At 39.3% G+C, this 19,903-nt stretch overlaps 1 protein-coding gene across 2 annotated transcripts in view; it reads right to left on the reverse strand.

Annotated features, from left to right (window-relative positions):
• The window catches only part of LOC107699099 (potassium voltage-gated channel subfamily KQT member 5-like), a 140,936-nt gene that overhangs the window by 19,408 nt on the left and 101,625 nt on the right, over window positions 1-19,903 (reverse strand). For both annotated transcript variants that reach the window (XM_016500270.1, XM_016500271.1), the window contains exons 2-3: window positions 10,869-10,959; window positions 9,023-9,149 (exon numbers count right to left, since the gene is read on the reverse strand). In XM_016500270.1, the coding sequence (XP_016355756.1) occupies window positions 9,023-9,149; window positions 10,869-10,959 (218 nt within the window). The remainder of the gene's footprint in view (window positions 1-9,022; window positions 9,150-10,868; window positions 10,960-19,903) is intronic.

Here is a 19,903-nt window from a genome sequence, read left to right on the forward strand (position 1 = left end):
CTGCTGAACACTCCGCTCCCACCGGGCACGCTCCCAGCAGTGTGTCCGTTCTTGCGAGCTCGCGGTTCGGTCCAGCTATTTCTGAGGCACGGCGGCGATTCAGATTGCGGGGATCGCACGTGGATCTAGCGGATGGGTTGGAGACGGCTCGCCCTTTCTCCGCCCGCACTAAGTATTTATCTGACTATGAGAAGTTAGATATATCATTTTCGATTTTTGAAATGTATCTTATCACACCAGACCGTGTTTACTCATCTGGTTGTTTGATTGCATTTGATTCTGAGGAATAAAATGAAGTATTTGTCTGACTATGAGAAAAAGAAAAGAGTTAGATATACAGGGGGCTCTTGGGATAAAAATTTCTCAAGTAATAGCACGTGTTTACCTCTCTTCCTCTGAGGAGGTTGAGGCGGTCAGCAGGGGCTGCTGGGCGGGAGCAGTCCCAACCTACCGTGTTCCAGCTCCTCATCATTCAGTGGGAAGACACCCTCTTCTTACACGTTTCCTCCGCGGTGCGCTGAGGCCTCCGGCCAGAGAAGCTTATGCTAAGTGGTGGATCAGGATGCTATTCCATAGCCTTGAGCCCTCTGATCTCCCCTCTCCTTCGGGGGTCAAGGCTCACTCCTCCAGAAGTTGGCCTTCGGGACGGCGGGCCACAACTACTTTAGCCATTCCTGGCTCCCTTTTCTCTCGCCTCAGTTGTGCTCTTCCACACTAGGCAGGGATTTGCAAGTCTGGCGGCGTGGGCATTCTCGTTCCCGTAGCGTTTCGACGCAGCTCGAGTTCCTGAAGGGGAACGTCTCCAGGTTACACATGTAAACATGGTTCCCTAAAGGGAACGAGACGCTGCGTCTCAGGGCCATACTTCCGGCATCCCTGCCAGCACTTGCTTCACTCCTAGAAGCTGACGCCGGTTTCACCGCACGTGCTTTTATGCTTCCTTGTCGCTACGTCACCCCGCCCGTGACGTCTCACCCATCCATTGGACTGATTACACATGTGATTCAGAGCGTGGTCACGTTGGAGGCGTTCCCGTAGCGTTTCGACGCATCGCCTCGTTCCCTTCGGGAAACCATCGTTACATGCGTAACCTGGAGAAGTTTTTAAGTGTTAGTTTTCCTAGTGAACCCAGACTCCCTGGTCGAGAACCACCACTGTACATCAATGAAACATATGTCTTCTGTTTATATGTAAATGTCTCATTAACCTGAAATACTGTCAAGTTTAATTCAGGCAAATGAGAATGACATCTCCTCAGCTCAAACTAGACGTAGATTAATGTACATTATTGAAAAGAGTGATTTCCAAACTGTTATTTTGCTCATATTCTGTGGGAAAAGAGGATTGAGGGAGGGGAAAAGAGGGAGAAAGAGACAGAAAGAACAAGAGAAGGACACGGGAAGTTCACACAGAAACCACATCCACTTGGAGAAGAGACATCAAACCCTCAAGGAACACAAACAACTCCAAGGCACTACTCAACTGCAATAATATTTTCTTTCTCTTTTTGATCCTCCTCTAATTTCTCATATTCTTTGTAGCTGATGAACTCAAACTTTCCGGAGAAAGGGCATTCGTGCTCAGCCACTCTGCTGCTCTCTGCTGTAGTATGTCGTTATAAGTCAAATCAACGCATTACATGTGTTCTTAAAGTCTTCAGGGAGCCTCGAGCTGGGAAGGAAATGCTTATTTAGGTGTAGAAGTGCACTCTGGATCTATAAATTATGACTCCCGTTATCCAGAACAGCAGAGAGATGACTCATGAACTCAAAAACATCAGGCCTTCACATGAAACAGCCCACCATTACAATTCAGAATCAGCCCTGTTGAAAAGTGAAATTTTTTTGTTCCACTATCTTTTAAAAAAGAATGTTGAAGTATTATGGGGTCCAAAAGCCTGAAACCTCTAGTGACAATGCTTTTATTTAGCATGTGTCTAATTGAATACAACTCATATAAAACATCTAACAATTTGTTTTGTTCAAAGTCCTAAAACTTTTCATGTTTATGTCAGATTTAAAGGACAGCAATATGCATAGAGGACTCTCAGACGTTTGGACGCTCATTCACCCATTCGACACCCATTGACTGCAGATGACCTATTTGTGAGCAAATTATGTAATGCTAAATTTCTGTTCCCATGTATGAAGAAACAAACTCAACTACATATTGGATGGCCTGAGGGTGAGTTTATTTTCAGCAAATTTTCATTTTTAAATGAACTATTTATTTAAAATAGATTTTGAATAACAGATTTTCAGTAAGGTCAACGCTATTGTAAGGGTAACAGGTCAATTTAGCTCAAAGGGAATCATTTAAGATTTTAAAGGGAATTTGGACAGAATCACTGTTTTACGGCCGATCACTGAGACGGCCAGCGAGTCATTGAAAATCTTAGATTGTCTGATTCGGTCTGATACCCTACACTATATATCAAACTACCCTGATGAGAAATCTAGCTACACAATGCAGTATATACATTTTAAATTTTATGCCAGCAAACTAAATCTGAAATAAATGTTTTTTTTTCTTTGTGCAGTATGTGATGAACTAACTTTGAGAAATGGCAGGGGACACACATTCTTGGTGTTGCTATAAACTGCTGGAGTGTTTTCCTGCACTACAAAAATATCACATACATCATCATCTGAACACTATTCTTTCCCTGGCAGGGTTCATTCATCAGTTTAACACACAAATACCATCTAATGTTTGCTAATGACTTGTTCAATTAATTAGGAAACGTACACTTAATTTAAATTTGACAAAGCAAAATAAACCTTGTCTGAATAAGTTTATCCTGGAAACAGCTTCCCAACCCATTTGTTAAAAAAAAACTTAAAACTAACTGTCCAATGACAATCATGGTATATGATGCACGAATGCAGTAGTTCCTAAAGCATGTAGCTCCTAGTCAGATGCTAGCAACACTATTTACCCTCAGGTCCTGTAGGACCTCTGAGCATAGAAATATTCACGCACAATGAGTTTTGAAAATGAATCACCTGTTATTAAGTCTTAGTGCATTCTGTTTCCATTAACATCATATTGATGGAATGGGGCTGTAAATGTGTGTGTGTGTGTGGCATAAAGTGACTTCAGCCAGAAAGAAAATGACATAACAATTCTATATTAACATGCTATAAAGCCACCTTCACAAGTCTCTAAAAACATCCATTACCTTCAAATTTGTTTCAAGAAGTAGCCTAATGGTTATATGGTGAAGTTTCACATGGATATGGAAATTGATTGCCCTAAAGACCAACCATTAATCAAATTGTCATCACCACATTATTTGATATAGAATGGTGCAGGTATGACGTCAAAACCCGGAAGACTAATTCGCCATGGGTTCCCTCGAGATTTTTCTATCGGGTTTTTTAAATTTATGAGTAAAATAAGGTCTGTGGTAAACCTAACTTGACGATACTTGAACGTTTTGCTCTACAATGTAAATTACACACACCCATACTGAAAACGCACATTTTGAAGCTGTTAAGTTTATTTTAAAAAATGTATGTTTCTAATAAATAGCTACATTAGAATGTCTGGGGTGTGCGTGTATGCAGTTTACATTGCAGAACAAAACATTCAAGTATCGTCAAGTTAGGTTTACCACAGACTTTATTTTACAAAAAAAAAATGTGAAAAACCTTATTATAAAACCCTATAGGAAAATTTAGAGGGAGCCCATGGCGAATTAGTCTTCTGGGTATTGACGTCATACCTGCACCACTTTATTATAAGTGGGTATTTTTCAGGTTTTCACACATTTTAGTGGCTGCCTAGTTCAGCTCTAAGTGCACTAGCAAGGGAGTCAAAATCATTCCAGTAGAGAGACATTTGCTCCATATAACGTCCCAGTGTCACGAATTCGGTCCATGGACTTCCGTTTATTCACCACCAGAGGTCACCCTTTCCATTACATTGACCTATCTTATCAAGTTCCTCTGTATGATGAAATGTTGTTTAAAGACTTGTTCCGTTTCGGACTGGATGAACCCACGAAATCTTGGTTACCTGGAGAGGAATGTAACTGTAGTTTAAGGGATCTTATGATTGCTCGCCTAAAAATCTGTGAAAAATATTCAATCCAAAATTGTCAAGGATGAGCACAATGAATATATGAAATAAGTATGAATCTTGTTTTCCAGTAGATTATGTTTTTAATGAACTCTTATCCCTAGTGTGCATGAAACCGCACCAATTTCATAATGGCACTGTATGGCTGAACAGCTGCAACGAAGATGTACAATTCACCAAGTCTGTATTTATTTACCATTTCAAACAACTGTTTTCTTTGTGAATATACTTTAAAATGTGATTTATTCCTGTGATGCGAAGCTGAATTTTCAGCAGCTATTATTCCAGTCTTCAGTGTCACATACTACTTCAGGAATCATTTTAATATGCTGATTTGCTGCTCAAGAAACATTTCTTATCATCAATATATATTTGATGGCCTAAAGATACATCAGGCAAGGATGAAATGCACAGAGCGGGAGAACGTACTGCAGCGCAAAGGATCTGATTCTGGTGAGACGCAGGAGGAGCCCGGCCAGGAATCACCCCACAGAGCCGAGTCCCTCCAGTAGAAACACCAAGCCCACCTACTCTAGGAACCGTAGCGCCATAAAGATACACCAACTGCGTCAGGATCTTCGAAGTTTCAAACATCAGTACAAGGGGGCAAGTGAAGAAGAAAAGCAACCACTTGCTGAGCTTCGTGACATTCTAAGAAAAAAGCTCATGTCCCTGCGCAGGGCAGAGTGGCACCGAAGGCGGGTTAAGGAAAGAGCGAGGAAGCGTTCTGCCTTTATTTCCAACCCTTTCTCCTTCACTAAGAAGCTTCTAGGTGACAAGCGCAGTGGCAGTCTCATGTGCTCAACTGAGGAAGTAAACTCTTTCTTGCACAATACCCTGAGCGACCCAGATAGAGAACTGGAACTGGAACCATATACAGCCATCATAAGTCCACAATCTCCGACATTTGACTTTGTTATGAGAGAGCCCAGCTGGATAGAGGTTCAGGAGGTGGTAAGAAGAGCCAGATCAGTGTCCGCTCCAGGGCCTAGCGGTGTCCCATACATTGTGTACAAGCACTGCCCGCAACTCCTTCGGCACCTGTGGAAGAGTCTGATGGTGATCTGGCGCAGGGGAAGAGTCTCCAAGATGTGCAGAAGGCGTATGGATCCCCAAGGAAGAGAATTCAGTAAACATCAGTCAGTTTAGAGTTATCTCACTGCTAAGCGTCGAAGGCAAGATTTTCTTCAGCATCCTGTCACGACAACTTACAGAATTCCTCCTGAAGAACAAATATTTTGATACTTCTGTGCAAAAGGGTGGAATTTCAGGAGTGCCTGGCTGTTTGGAACACACAGGAGTCATTACACAACTCATCAGGGAGGCTCAAGAAGGAAAAGGAGACCTCACTGTATTATGGTTAGACCTTGCTAACGCATATGGATCCATACCTCACAATCTTATTGTGCTTGCCCTCCAACGACATCATGTTCCCAGCAAAATTATGGACCTTATCCTGGACTATTACAGCAATTTCAGTCTAAGAGTCACTGCTGGATCAGGTACATCAGACTGGCATCGACTAGAGAAAGGCACAATTATAGGTTGTACCATCTCAGTCATTCTCTTTGCCCTCGCCATGAACATGATCGTCAAGTCAGCAGAGTTGGAGTGCAGAGGCCCTGTGATGAAAACGGGAGTGCGACAGCCCCCCATAATAGCCTTTATGGATGACCTGACCGTCACAACTACATCTGTCCCGGGCAGTAGGTGAATTCTTCAAGTGCTAGAAAAAGTCATTAACCCTTTGAGCGGTATTTTAATTTCCGTGCCCCTGGGAGTACAGTCCCACATATGGGATTTAGAACGTTCGGTGACGTCACATAACTGCCAAATTCAAACTGCGCTTTCGCGCTTTAGCTGGTGCTGAGCCAGAGAGAGACATCATGTCTTGTCATATTATCACAACTATGCAGTGTTCTTAACCACATAATGCATATTTTAGGTTTCAGACATTTAAATACACATAAGTACTAGTAAAACAATACATTTAGAGTTTGTAAAATACACACATATGTCTATGGAATCAACAATAACATCCATTCAAATGTAATTTGCCGATGTGTTTTATTCATATCAGATATGCATAGTGTAAGTAATTATAAAGTTCACTCTATTGTTCTCCCAGTTCACCGGCCACTTATTACTTGTATTTCGGGAGAAACTGATGAATTCACATGCTGTAAATATTTTGAAACGACAAAACACACTCATTTACACATATTTGTGAATTGGAATATCAGATTGTTTATGACATGAAATGCAAGTTTGTGAATATTTTAAATAAAAAAGGAAAAACGAAATAAAAGCGATCCATCTGTCATACAGTGTTATTGTGGCCGCGGTGTGTCATTTGCCAAGCATTACGCATCGCCATGGAAACAGTCAGGGGAAACGTTCTAAAATAACAGTCGCCTTAAAAAAAAACAACTCTGGGGGGACCGCTAGAATATTTTAAACTCACCACTGAAAGGGTTAACTGGGCAAGGATGAGCTTTAAGCCAGCAAAATCAAGGTCACTAGTGCTAAAGAGGGGGAGAGTAGTGGATAAGTTCCGATTTTCACTGAACGGAGCCACAATTCCATCCATTACTGAGCAGCCAGTCAAGAGCCTCGGTAAGCTCTTTGACTGTAGCCTCAAAGACTCTGCCTCCATCCAGAAATCTAGTAAAGAGCTGGAGACTTGGCTTAGAATGCTTCTATTACTTCACTGGCCATCGGAGCGAACCAACCCCATGACGTCACACGCGGTGGTACTGCAAGATGGCGGCGCCCTTGCTCTAAAAGCTATAACAAAACAACCTTTTTTCTATAAAATGGTTACATTAATCATGTTTGTTATATATTTTTTAATCAAAGTGGAAATCACTTTACTAAATAATGTAAACTTGACTGACTGCTTCATTTCCACTTTAAGGCCTGGATTTACCAGCATTCTATCCTGCACCGGATCCTGTGGCCCTTGCTAGTGTACGAGGTGCCCATAACAACTATTGAGGCCCTGGAGAGAAAGATCAGCAGCTATATGAGCAGTGCTGCTTTGTACGGCACCAGCAATGTCCTGCAACTCCCGATTAGCAGCCCCATTGAAGAGTTCATGGTGGCAAGAACACGGGAAGTATGGCAGTATAGAAAGTCCAGGGATCCAAAGGTGGCAGCAGCTGGCATACAGGTGCGAACAGGCAGGAAATGGAGTGCAGAAAAATCGTTGGAAGCGGCGGAGTCACGACTGAGGCACAAACGTTAAGATCACTTGGGCTGACATTTGGAAAAAAGACTTCCATCAAATCAGGTTCTTAGTCCAAACTGTTTACGATGTCTTACCATGTCCAGCAAACCTCCACGTCTGGGGTAAAAGTGAGACACCCTCCTGCCCCCTCTGTTCAGGAAGGGGATCACTAGAACATCTCCTTAGCAGCTGCCCAAAATCCCTTGGAGAAAGGCACTATCGCTGGCGCCACGACCAGGTGCTTAAGGCAGTTGCTGAGAGTATTGCCACAGCCATCAAGGGCCACCACCATAAGCCAAAGACCATCAAGTTCCTCAGAGCTGGAGAGAAGGCCCACCCACAGCCGAGAGTAAAGTCTGGTCTCCTCGCAACTGCTACTGACTGGCAACTGGAAGTGGATCTTGATAAACAACTGAAGATCCCAACCAGAATAACATCTACACAGCTTCGTCCAGACATGATCATTGTTTCAGATTTCACCAAACAATTGATCTTGCTGGAGCTTCCTGTGCCTTGGGAAGAGCGCATGGACGAGGCCAATGAGAGGAAGCGTGCTAAACACCAAGAGCTGGTTGAAGTGCAGGAGGCAGGGCTGGCAAACTCGTTGTGAGCCTCTGGAGGTGGGCTGCAGGGGTTTTGCAGGGCGATCACTCTGCAAAGCATTCACACTTCTAGGTATCACCGGGGAGGCGAAAAGGCGATCAGATCCACAACTGAAGCTGCAGAGAAAGCCACTAGGTGGCTTTGGATTAAGAGGGCAGAACCATGGCCAATTGCTGCTGGGACACAGGCCGGGGTCTGATCAACACCGGCTGGGTCGCTTGGGCGAGGGTGTCTGATGTTGAAAGACCAGAAACACCCAATGACCCCAGGATACATCACTGATGATGTGTCCCAGCGCATCTGCATGATGTATCTTTCACCATTTTATACATTTTTTCGGGATTGTCACTTTTTAGTAATTTAATGCATCCATTATGAATAACATCATGTGCTTTAGAAATACCACTGAATACTGTAGGGTCACCAAATATTTGCTTTTATAGGACCTCCCATAACCAATGATGATGTGGGTGTTTGTTTCTTTAACATGTGTCATTGCGAGTAACCAGGGTTGAAAATGAACACATTGGAACCATCAAAATCAATTAAATCAGCTTTGGCGGGTAAATAAAATGTTGCTACTCCTTTATTTATACCATACACAACCTTGTGTGTGAAAACCTTGTGGCTCCAGAACATTTTTCCTCCAGATTTGGAATGTTCCTTGCAGAGCAAGTCACCAAAAAAAAAATAAAAGGAGGAACGAATTCCCAAAATGTCTTCGCATTTTTGTCACAGATGCAATTTCTTTCAAATCTCATACTGTATGATGCTGTGAGTGACTTGCTGGCCTGTGCTGTTTATAGAAACACACACACACACACACACACACACACTATATATATATATATATATTATTATTATATATATACTGTATATAAATAAATAATGCTATTTACAGTTTCATGGAGGAAAGAAATGTTAATGGCCAGTAAATCTGGTCATCTCTCAGGTTTGAACAGGTTAGATAACAGTGAACTCCTTTTATAATACAGATCTCATTCTATGACCTCATTTAGAAATTAGAAAATCTGATCTTAAACTATGAAAGCCTCATGATTCTCATTTCATGGACGGAAACTTTTTTCACATTGATTAAAGACTCACCTATGACACAGAACGGCTTCCTTGCGAAGCGAAGTCGCCCCTGCCATCCTCTGTAACGGCAACAACAACCAGCAGACCAGATTCGAATGATGTACTCGAGCCCAAACACCACAATCATCACAAACTCCTACAAAGACAAAGAAAGACATTTTCAAGTTTGTTTGTGTGGGTGTGTCCTTGTATCATCAGTGGTTCTACAAATGATAACTCTGTTAACCAACTATATTACAGCTACATGACATAGATCACTGCTGGAATTACACAGTGAGAGAAGTACTGTACATTGTGCACAACAGAACTTTTTAATAAATAAACACAGATGGAGGTGTCCTTGCATGACAAATACAATCTGTGGCTCAGCTATTTCTTGACTAACGTGGAAAATAACCTGATTATGGATCAATTAGTGAGCTCTGTTTTATTCATATATACTATACAGTTAGTGCTACTTCCAGTCGTTAGTTTGTCAAACTACAAGCTACTTATAATTTAACTCAACTACAGTACAGTTCAAATGTTTTCAAAAATGATTCACTCAGAGCAGAAGTTATCTGGCAATTTTTTTTTAAATCTAAATAAACAACGGTGGAAAAAAACAGAGATAAGTGCCCTATTTTTACAGATTTTTTCTTAGAATGCATCTGAATGAATAAATTGACTAAAATTAATCAGACTTCTATATTCTTCAAACAGTTGAGAGACAATGTACAATTTAGGTGATTGTGTTTGATTAATAATTCATATTGCCCACTATAAAACATTTTGCCTACTATAAAGCATATACAAACACATACATGTATATAAAAGTGTGCAAACATAATAATGCACACATACAGCAGCAGATGTGGACTGGTAACCTTATATGGAGTTCCTGACTCAATTCAAAGAGGTCAAAGCCATTTTAAAAGACCTCTATTTTGTTGACTTACATCCTGTCTTTGCAATGTCAATTAAAGGGGCAGTAGTATGACTGAATAAAATAACTTCCATTACGATCATACAAGTAGCTTCAGAGCACTGCCTACAGATGTTGAACATCATACAGATCATGTTTGGTGTCAGCTGAGTCAATAAAACAAATCAGGTCAATTTGTATGGCCATCATTACCAGTACACAAACCAGCAGGCTTCCAGGAACAGAAAACCAGCATAATATGAGCCTTTGATCCAGTGTTCATGTCTCTCACCTTTTGCTGGCTTATGTCAGGGCTTTGTAATCAAATAACTATTGACAATATTCCATCATACTGCATTATGCTGGATCAAGCAAACCATAAGGCATAAAAGTGGGGAATATTTGGTTGCATTTATATTGTGATTTACTGATTTGGTTGACTTGACCTGTGTTGTACAGTACTATTAACTTTTCACCTTATTTGCCTTTAATTATGTGTCGATACAGATCATCAGACAAATAGCAGCTGAATTTGGTGGACGGCAGAGGAAATTTACTGCAAAGGGAGCTGTTGCGATCTGAGTTGCCGGCTAGGACACAAATGAATCTCAGTAAGTGTTGCAGATTGAATTTAAAATGGGCACTATCCCACTGAACTGCACTGAGAAAAGTAGAGAATATTGCCTATATCTCCTATGCCAGGCAGTATCTGACTTTTTCTTCTTAAATACTATAACAGTGGTAATCATAAGCATAGAAGCATAGACTATACAACATCAATAAATGTATGATGTAGCATTATATAAGGCCCAAGACATACAATTAGCTGCAGTATTAGAGTACAGTTAACACAAAGTTCATGTGATGTTTTTCTTTAAACTTCTTAGCATGAGACTGCTGTCATGCTTTATCCTGTTTAGATTTTGTTTGACACTGTAGTTCAGCTCTTACCAAGATCAGGAGACTTCGAGAGGCCATTTCCTGGTGATCTGGAATGGTAGAGAAGACAGACAGCACCAAGCAGCCAAACACCAGGACAAACCTGTCAAAAGACATGAGGAAGAACACAAATTACTTTACTGAAAGACTTTGTCATATATTAAAAAACTTGTATTTAAGGTTCAACATTAAATTCAGCTGATATTGATAGAATAAGGCAATACAAAAACTTTCCTTCAAATATTTCAAACTCTAAGTACCATAACATTAATTTCCCATCAACAATATGAGATATGGCATGAGGGTAACCACTGTTCAGAGAACAACTGTGTCTGGAGATTTGCATTATTGACCCCTTCAAATAAGGGGTGGGAGACATCTGTATTTGATCATTGGTCTTCTGCGTCAGCCGCCTGATCTCTCTGTCTCCGTTCCATTAGCTTTATCCCTTTTGCTCCATCTAGTCTGGTTCCCACTGTCTCTTTTTCTCAACTACTTGGTTCATTGTCAAACTTTGGTAAATCCCATCTTCTAAAGCCAAGTAAGATTACATTGCTGACCTCTACATAGACGTAGAGTTTCAAAGCCTAAAGGCCCATGAAACACATTGCTATGACATAATGCAGGTGGACATAACTGAATAGATCAGAGAAAATACAACCTTTACTGGCCCTTTGACTTGATGATGAACAGTCTTGTTCAAAGAGCTTTGCACCCAACAGCATTGATGCAGCAATCATTATTCTTACGAATAAGTACTGCCCTTTTCCCCTGTTTTCTATAAAAAACAGCTCTACTTTGCAAAATGATCATTAGAGCTAATTAAGCACCATCTTCATCATAAATGTTTACAGCATTTGTAAGACTGAAAATAGGAGCTGTGCATTGCTCTTGAGAATCCTTTCGAGTGGCGCCATGTGGTCGAGCTGGACTCTATCTAAACTGACCCGAGTAAACTAGAAGAGGCTGTAATTTAATACCATATGAGAAGGGGCTTATAGAACAGAGGTTAAAGGCTTCATCCAGCATTGGTGTACCGTTTGTGTGAAAGCAGTGGGCGTGATGGGGCGCCTCACCCTTTGACCTGCCCTCCACTCGGAAACAGCGGCTGAGCTCCTCTACAGAGAACACAGGGCAGAGAGCAGGGGCAGTGTTTCCCATAGGCTGTCGTATGGCAATGTCATTGCTGCATATCTGCATTTGCTCATAATTCCAGTCCTTTCCAAACAATTTGATTACAAAATTTTCCATGTGCAGTGACATGCATAATCACAGACATGCTGATATTCAGAGAGACATCAAGTTTACAAGTGTGATATTGCTTTTATACCAGTGTTACTATTGTTAATTAAAACAATTACAAAACATGAATTGAAATAAAATGGAAATAAAATAAAATATACATATTAGATGAAAAACTTATAAAACTTAAATGAAAATCAGAAACTCTGCCTTGGCAACTAACTGAAATAAAATAATAACTGAAATAAAGTAAGTGGAAGTAATGATTAAAACTTAAATATAAAGCTAAATAGAATTAAAAAAAATTATACAATTGACAAAAGCACAAGAAAATGACAAAAAATGTCAAATTAAATGAAAATGAAAATAGAAAATATAAAAATAAAAGCCAATTTAAAATATTAATAAATGCTATAAAACTATAAAATAACACTACATGCTATAAAATAATACTATACTTGATAAAATGTAAGTAATTTGCCTTATTGTTCAATGAACGGCTTAAATTTTAGAAACAATGGCAGGTGCTTTGTCTGTTTTTACCCTGGCAATGGAAATAGTTTTAGACAAGTGTCACAGCAGAGCCATTGCATTACTGAAGGAATCACTGAAAATTCCCTACTGCCAATACGCAGATTGACAGTTTGTCTGGAACTCACCAACACAGAAGCAGACTGCTACAAACATTAAAAAGTCCCAGTGCTGTTTAACTCGACCAACCAGAATTGAGTATAGCAACTAACTTTTGTATAATTCCCAATAAAACCTTGAGAGAAACTAAATAAATAAATTTAAAAAAAATTGCACGGTGACATTTTCAACAACCACCTATACTGGATGGATGGTTGAAATGAAGTAGCGGAGAAAGTAGACTGCGATAGACAGTACAATTATCTGTCAAGCAGCCAGTGCCTGTCTGTTCTTTAGGGCTCTAGTGTTTAAAGAGAGCTCTTCTACTCTCCTGCCTCTTGTCAGCTCACTCAGACAGGACTATTTCAGTGAAGCACTCAGGGCTAAAATGCTCTTTTTTTTTCCAGAGGAAAAAGGAAAAAGAACAAGTGTATGGAACTGAAGTAGCTCCCCTCATCAATCATCTGTTAGCCCTAGCTAATTACACAACCCTGCCTTGTTCTTTTGTACCTGCATGTCATTTCCTGCTCTGGTGGGTGGCAGTTGGTGTCTGTGGAGTGTGACGGCCTTTGATGTTGAAAGCGAGGATCTTAACATTTACATGCAGACCACAGTAAACACACACTTTCGCTCTCTGAAGTGGCACTTAATAGGCATCATTTTGCATAATCAAATTGATGTGTTTTGAAGGTGAGTGCCAGGGACGAGTGACTAATGAACCAAATCTCCCTCTCTCACACAGATATGTATCATGCCATATCATTATTTCTTATTTGATTTTCAAAACAGCAGATGGAAGCCTGAAATTATATTTCTCCCAATCCCTGTCACTGTAATTTATATCACTGAACATGTACACATAGTATTATACATAGTTAATAATCAAGTCTCATATGAATGATCACGTCTATGCCTTTTTTAAGCAAATAGCAATGTAGTAGTGACCTCAGAAGGTGCTGTAAGTCACATATAATTTAAATGCAAAGCAGGGGCAAAAGAGAGACAAATCTGGTGTGTGCCTAAAAGCTTCTTTTCTTTACTGATGTGCTGTCTAGCGGTCGCTCTAAGCACGTGTGCACCTCAGCAACAGAAAAGACCCAGCAATCCTGCAAACACTACTGATGCATGAGCTGTCCGTGGTCCTGCACGCAATTATAAAAGCTGCACAGAAGGTCTGTAACGAATCTTGACACACAGGCAATGATCACCAAAATCCTCACAAAGCTGTACTGGCCCCTATAAGTTAAAGAGCTGACATCTGTATTTAACTGACACATATCAGTAAAACTAAATATGTATAGAAGCTAGCTGACTCTCACCTCACAAGAGTAACCTTGTAACCTTACAAGCAGTGCACCCCAAACAAAAAATCCTCCAGACATTACTAACTGTAAAACAAAATATGTTTAGAAGCTAGCATGGTGTCTCTGTGTCAGAGACAGAAGGACTGTCCTAACATAAACAAGACAAAGAGTGTGTGCATATGTGGAGGGATTGTATATCAAGCTTTTCAAAATACTAAATTTACAGCGATGCCAGCTGTCCATTAAAGCAAGTGCAGCATCTGTTTGTTCAACAATAACATTATTCTACACCACAAGGCTTAATTTCCATGCAACAAAACAAACAATCCCCACATAACCCATCAATTAGTCTGGATACAGTCTCTCTTTAGATTCATATGCCTACAATTCACTTTTCAACCATGTCTTTACTTCAGGCTCTGTATAAACTATGTTAGCAGTAACAGGCTGTCGTCAGCCCGTCTCACCATGTGAACCACGCTGCTTGCAGTGTCATTGACTCCTTGTCAGCGTTAGAGCTACTGCTGTGCTGATGGTTGCCTCCTACTGAGAAAATGGTTCTCTCTTCTCTCTTAATACTCCTTATGAAGAAATTCATTTTCAAACTGTAAAGTTTTTGTCTCATTTGAAGACAATGCCATCAGGGATAGCAATCAATGCAGGGAATGCTTGATCCTGCATCCAGCCCAACCAGGACTTACTCCCACAAGAAATACACTCATAGCATTCAGTACTGCATAACCAGAAGTTCATCCAATTTAGACATCCTTACAGCTCAAATAATGAATGGGGATTTACTGAATAATTAATGCCAGTTCTTAAACAAAATGCTAGCTATACTAGCTTCACATTTATGCTCTCAAACCCTCCCGAATCCTGGCATGGTTTATTGCCAGTGCAAGAGCCCTATACTGTAACTGTAGTGAGTTGTGGTATTCAGCATTAGCAATTATGCTGTCAATAGAGCTTAACAGTTATTGACCCATACGGAAATAAAATGGTGATATATAATTTTGACTTGTATATAAAGTATAACAATACATTTAAAAAATAATTGTATTATTATAAATGTATGTTTGCAATAAATCATTTAAGTACATGCCTATCTTTTATATTTATACATTTAATATCAAAATGTATTGACAAGTATAAAATGGTTCCAATTTCTAACAGGTTTCATATATGTTTTTCATATGGTTTCATACAGCCCACTTACGGTTTTATCATAAATTTGCTCTTCACCACTTCATACTACGTGCAAACCGTTATAATGCAAATGCGAGAAAGTGAGAAAGTCAAAGACTGCTACTAAAACCAGCACTGAAAACCCTCCACTGTATTGTAAAGTCTCCAATGAGAGCCTGCTAACGGGATGTCTGGGCTTTCTACTTCAACTGACATGTGATAAAAGTGAAGGGATGAAAGAGTTGCTTACCCTTTGATGACAGCAACTCCAGACAAAATTGCTTGTTAGTATACAGCACTAGCCTAAGTAACTTACAGTAGACTGCACATGTAAAGGCACTTGCACCATAATGTGTCTGTATTTACAGATTTTATTGTTTAGCAGCACACTGAGATAAGCTGTGCCAGAGGCTAATCTTCACAGTATCAAAGCACTATGCTTTATCTTAGCACACCGACCCTTCTTAGTCTAGAGGAGTCGACGCTAGTTGCTAAAAGTCAGAGTTAGTCTGCACAGATTTCACAGAAAATCTCATGTATTATGAGCACAGATTTTTTTTTTAGCTTCAGACTTATGATTCCATCAAGTCTGAGGATTTCAAACATATTTTAGAAAACATATTGTTTTCATTTGTCATACATCTGGCAATGAGGCACATGCTTCTGCATGAGTTTGTTGTGTCTGGAAAGATTTGAAAGTCTGGTAGTGTATGCTCTCTTCAGTCGTTTAGTGTGTGATTCCCAGTTTTTTCTCTATAACCATTTACAAAGTCAGCAAGTGTATGATGCCAAGTATTTTAAAATCAGTTCAGATAATAGTCATGTAGTGTATTTCAGCCTTTACTCACTGCTACATATGTTTGTGTGTAAATGTTTTTTGATAATTTGATATTAAAATATGTAATATTATCAGCCTGCATGCTTAATTGTGAAAACAATGACAGATGTGTGTTATACAAACAAACAAATACGTACTTTATTAATCCCATGACGACAATTGCAGATTTATGGGATGGCTTATATAAAATTCAACTACTGCCTGACTTCAGGGTCAAAGTCCTAAAGCGCTATGCAGCCATGGAGTTAGAGTTTAATCCAAACTAATGATGAGTGCGGAGAGAAATGTAGTTCATGAACTGTGCTTAATGCAACACCACCTGAAATGTGCTTCTGTAGAGGAAGAAATTAACTTAGAACTGAAAGGATGTTAATGTAGAAAGTTATACATGGTTGCACACACTATTAAAAATGCATAAAATTCAACTTTTTTTCACCCAGGCTCATTGGAAAAACATGCCTGTGGTGATATGTCTGCAAAATGATATTACATTGCTTCTTGCACATTTAGCGGCAGTTTGAAAATTAAATGTCCAGTAAGTAGTGTTAAAAAGTTAATGCTCTGTAGCATTTTAATATAATGTACCAGACAGCTACATTAAAATCTACCCTAAATCTTACTGAAGTGTTAACAAAAGCTCATGAAGCAACCATGCCATTTTATCTTGCTTCAAAGTCTTTGAGCTCTTTTATCGTGACTCATGTTTCATGGGAATCATAGCTGAACGCTTCACATTGCACGTGCAGTGCTGTATCAGGTGAGCTAATGAGCAAGTTTACTACACCAGAAAGCCAAACATAAACAGCCAATTCTGTGACGCAAATATAAAGCTGTATTAGTCTACAAATCTATGGTAAAAGTGTTTTGAGGAGGTCATAACGTTGTATTGTGCAAGGCACCGCATGAAAATATTTCTTTATCAACTGATTATGAACTTCCCCATAATCATAATTTGTTTGAAAAGGAACAAAAGTTGCTGGTGTTTTACTGCCACTAGTGCTAATTTCAGTTGGAAAATGCAATGAATTTAATGTATATGTACATCTCTTTTTGTAGGTGGAAGCATGTTTTTTCACCTTTTGATTCCTTTTTGAAGATTCAGGCTTTATTAATTGTAATTGCATGACATAGTGACAGTACATACTTCAGGAGGTGTCCTTTTGTGTTACACAGAAAAGAAAAGCATGACAGCATTTAAATTTTGGGGTGAACTGTTCCTTTCATAAACCACCACCCGGTTTAATTGTACCTGTCAAGGTGAAGATTTTACAGTATTACAGAAATGTTCAAAAATTATAACAAAAAAAGCACATATATCAGATTCGAACATAAAATCCCCTCCTGCTGACTAGATTCTCTTTCAGCTTAATATAAACTGTTTTTCTGTGCTTCTTAGGAGTGATTGTTTAGCCATGTTGAGAGAACAGCAGCCCCTGCAGTTTCTGTGCCTGAAATAAAGCCCTGGCATAGTAATTGAGGAACTGCAGGGGTCCAGATGCTGAGAGGGCTAGAGGATTACTGCAGTGCTTCTTTCACTTCTAAACCAGCTGCTTCAGAATCAGTAGAAGTATTTGTACAGAACTCAATCTGTACAAATTGGTTAGTATGTCCTGAAATCTTCCAAACAGTTTAAGGAGGTTTATGTTTCCAAATGACTGAATGCCCTACAGGAAATAATTATGTCCCTAAAAACATTGAAATCTTTTTTAGTTTTATGTTTACGTTAAATTACAACCATATCCCAAATGATCACTTTGCCTTGTCTTTGCATTGCGACACCTACCTAGCATTACCCCATCAACCTTCCACCATCTTTCCTTGTATCCTTCCAGCATGATACCTCTGACAAACCACAATTAAAGAATAACAGATGGATTGCATGCGTCAACCGTCTAATGATATTTAGCAAGGCAGAACACTTGGAGTGAGAGGAACAGCTGGGCACACCAAATGACATTATAATCCTACTAAGTGTGTAGAATAACACACACACAATGAGGTTGCACAATAAATCCACAAAGTCTATTATCACCTCTAATGTTTGATGAACTGTTTCAAGAAAATCAATATGTAATATAAATGTCCCACATCCATCAAACACTTTTAAACACTAAACTGAATACAGCCTTGATTTCATTGATTGCTTTTTAGAAGGTTATGGATAAATTCCCTATCCCCGATTTCACACTCAATTATATAAGATACAGATATATGTAGGGTGGGCTTATTATGTGTCAATAAGTTATGAAAAAATGCCATAGCCATAACATTGCCTTGACTTAACACGATTGTATTGTTCACCCCTGAATCAAAAATCTAAAATTCAGTAACTTGAAAGCACCACATGCAGTTTTGTTTTCAGAATGGGAGATAGATACCCCAGATACTTTACAAATCATATTCAAACTGCATTTACAATACATGAGCAGGTATGTTTTATATGTGATGTTAAGTTACAGGTTAGGTTTAAGTGAAAAAAAAAGCGGAGTTCACAAATCAAGTCGGGCTCAAATGAGACGCTGTTAAACATCCATCAAGATGCAATTTTGATTGATTTTAAAAGGACAAATGAATTTGAATTAACATGGCATATGAACAAAGTGTATCAGAAATAAGAATTCTACCTCTGGCCCTCATAGTCATTGAATAATCCTTATGGGCCAGTTTACACCTGGTCACTTCATGTGTTTTCTCTGATCGGATAGCTATCCAATTATGAAAAGACCTTGTGTAAATGCCCTCTGAAATGCTTTTAAGACGGATTTGAATCTGATCACTTCCACTGCTTAAGGAGGTGGTCTGGGACGCATTCTTGTCACATATTGACTCTTGGTCAGGACCCCTTAGCGTCACTTTTTACCACTAGGGGTACCCCATTAGCATCATTTTTCGACGTGCAGGGTACTTTGTTGCTTTCAGTTGTATGCCTTATGTGTCAGATCAAGACACATTTAATTATTTGCATGCATTTGTAAAAATAGAAATAATTTTATATACATTTATACTCTCATAGGTATTTTGGAGCACCTAACCCCACCTCTACCCTAAACATACCCACTTCTCGACAAAATAAAACACGTAACAGGCAAATAAAAGTATAGTCACAGGTATTTTTTGCAAAAACTGACCAAAGCACCAGTAAAAAATTTTACAAATAAGTTGCATTGCTAGTCTTCTGAAGCCATTCAATATCTTTATGCAAAGAACAGAGTACAACATAAGGTTTTAATCTATGAAAATGATCCCACTCCATTAACAAGGTCATATCTCATTCAGAAGATACTCCCGAACTTTAGCATGATACAGTCGGTCACAAGGCACACACAAGAGCCAATGGCATTTCACAACCAAAGCTGATGTAATGCTTCGTCTGGCGGCAATTTTTGAATTTGTGAACAGACTGCACACAGGATCTGAGCTTTATGGCGGATTGAGACAGTGATTGCATCTGTTTCTCTTACAAATCAATCGTTTTGCCTCAGAAGACTTGGAATAGTAATTTTTTTGAATAAATTGTGACTGTAGTTGTATCTGCCTTTTATATCCTGTGATTTATATTGAGAAATTGTTAGGTTTAGGGGTAGGGGTTGGGTTGGGTTATGTGCTCAAAAACGCATAAATAGTGTAATGTAATGTAAATACAATTATTCTGGCTGTTTAAATTGAAAAACACACCCCAGCATATATGTAATAGTGGTAAAATTATTAACCAATATTTAATTAATGACGATAAAACTCTCATGCCCTTCGTGTCTGCATATTGACGCCAAAGGTTTCTTAAAGTAACAAAAAGTACCCTGCACATCAAAAATGACACTAAAGGGGTACCCTATGTGTTAAAGAGTGAC

The sequence above is a fragment of the Sinocyclocheilus anshuiensis genome, unplaced genomic scaffold (genome assembly GCF_001515605.1).
Source record: "Sinocyclocheilus anshuiensis isolate Anshui unplaced genomic scaffold, SAMN03320099.WGS_v1.1 scaffold94, whole genome shotgun sequence".
Taxonomy (NCBI): domain Eukaryota; kingdom Metazoa; phylum Chordata; class Actinopteri; order Cypriniformes; family Cyprinidae; genus Sinocyclocheilus; species Sinocyclocheilus anshuiensis.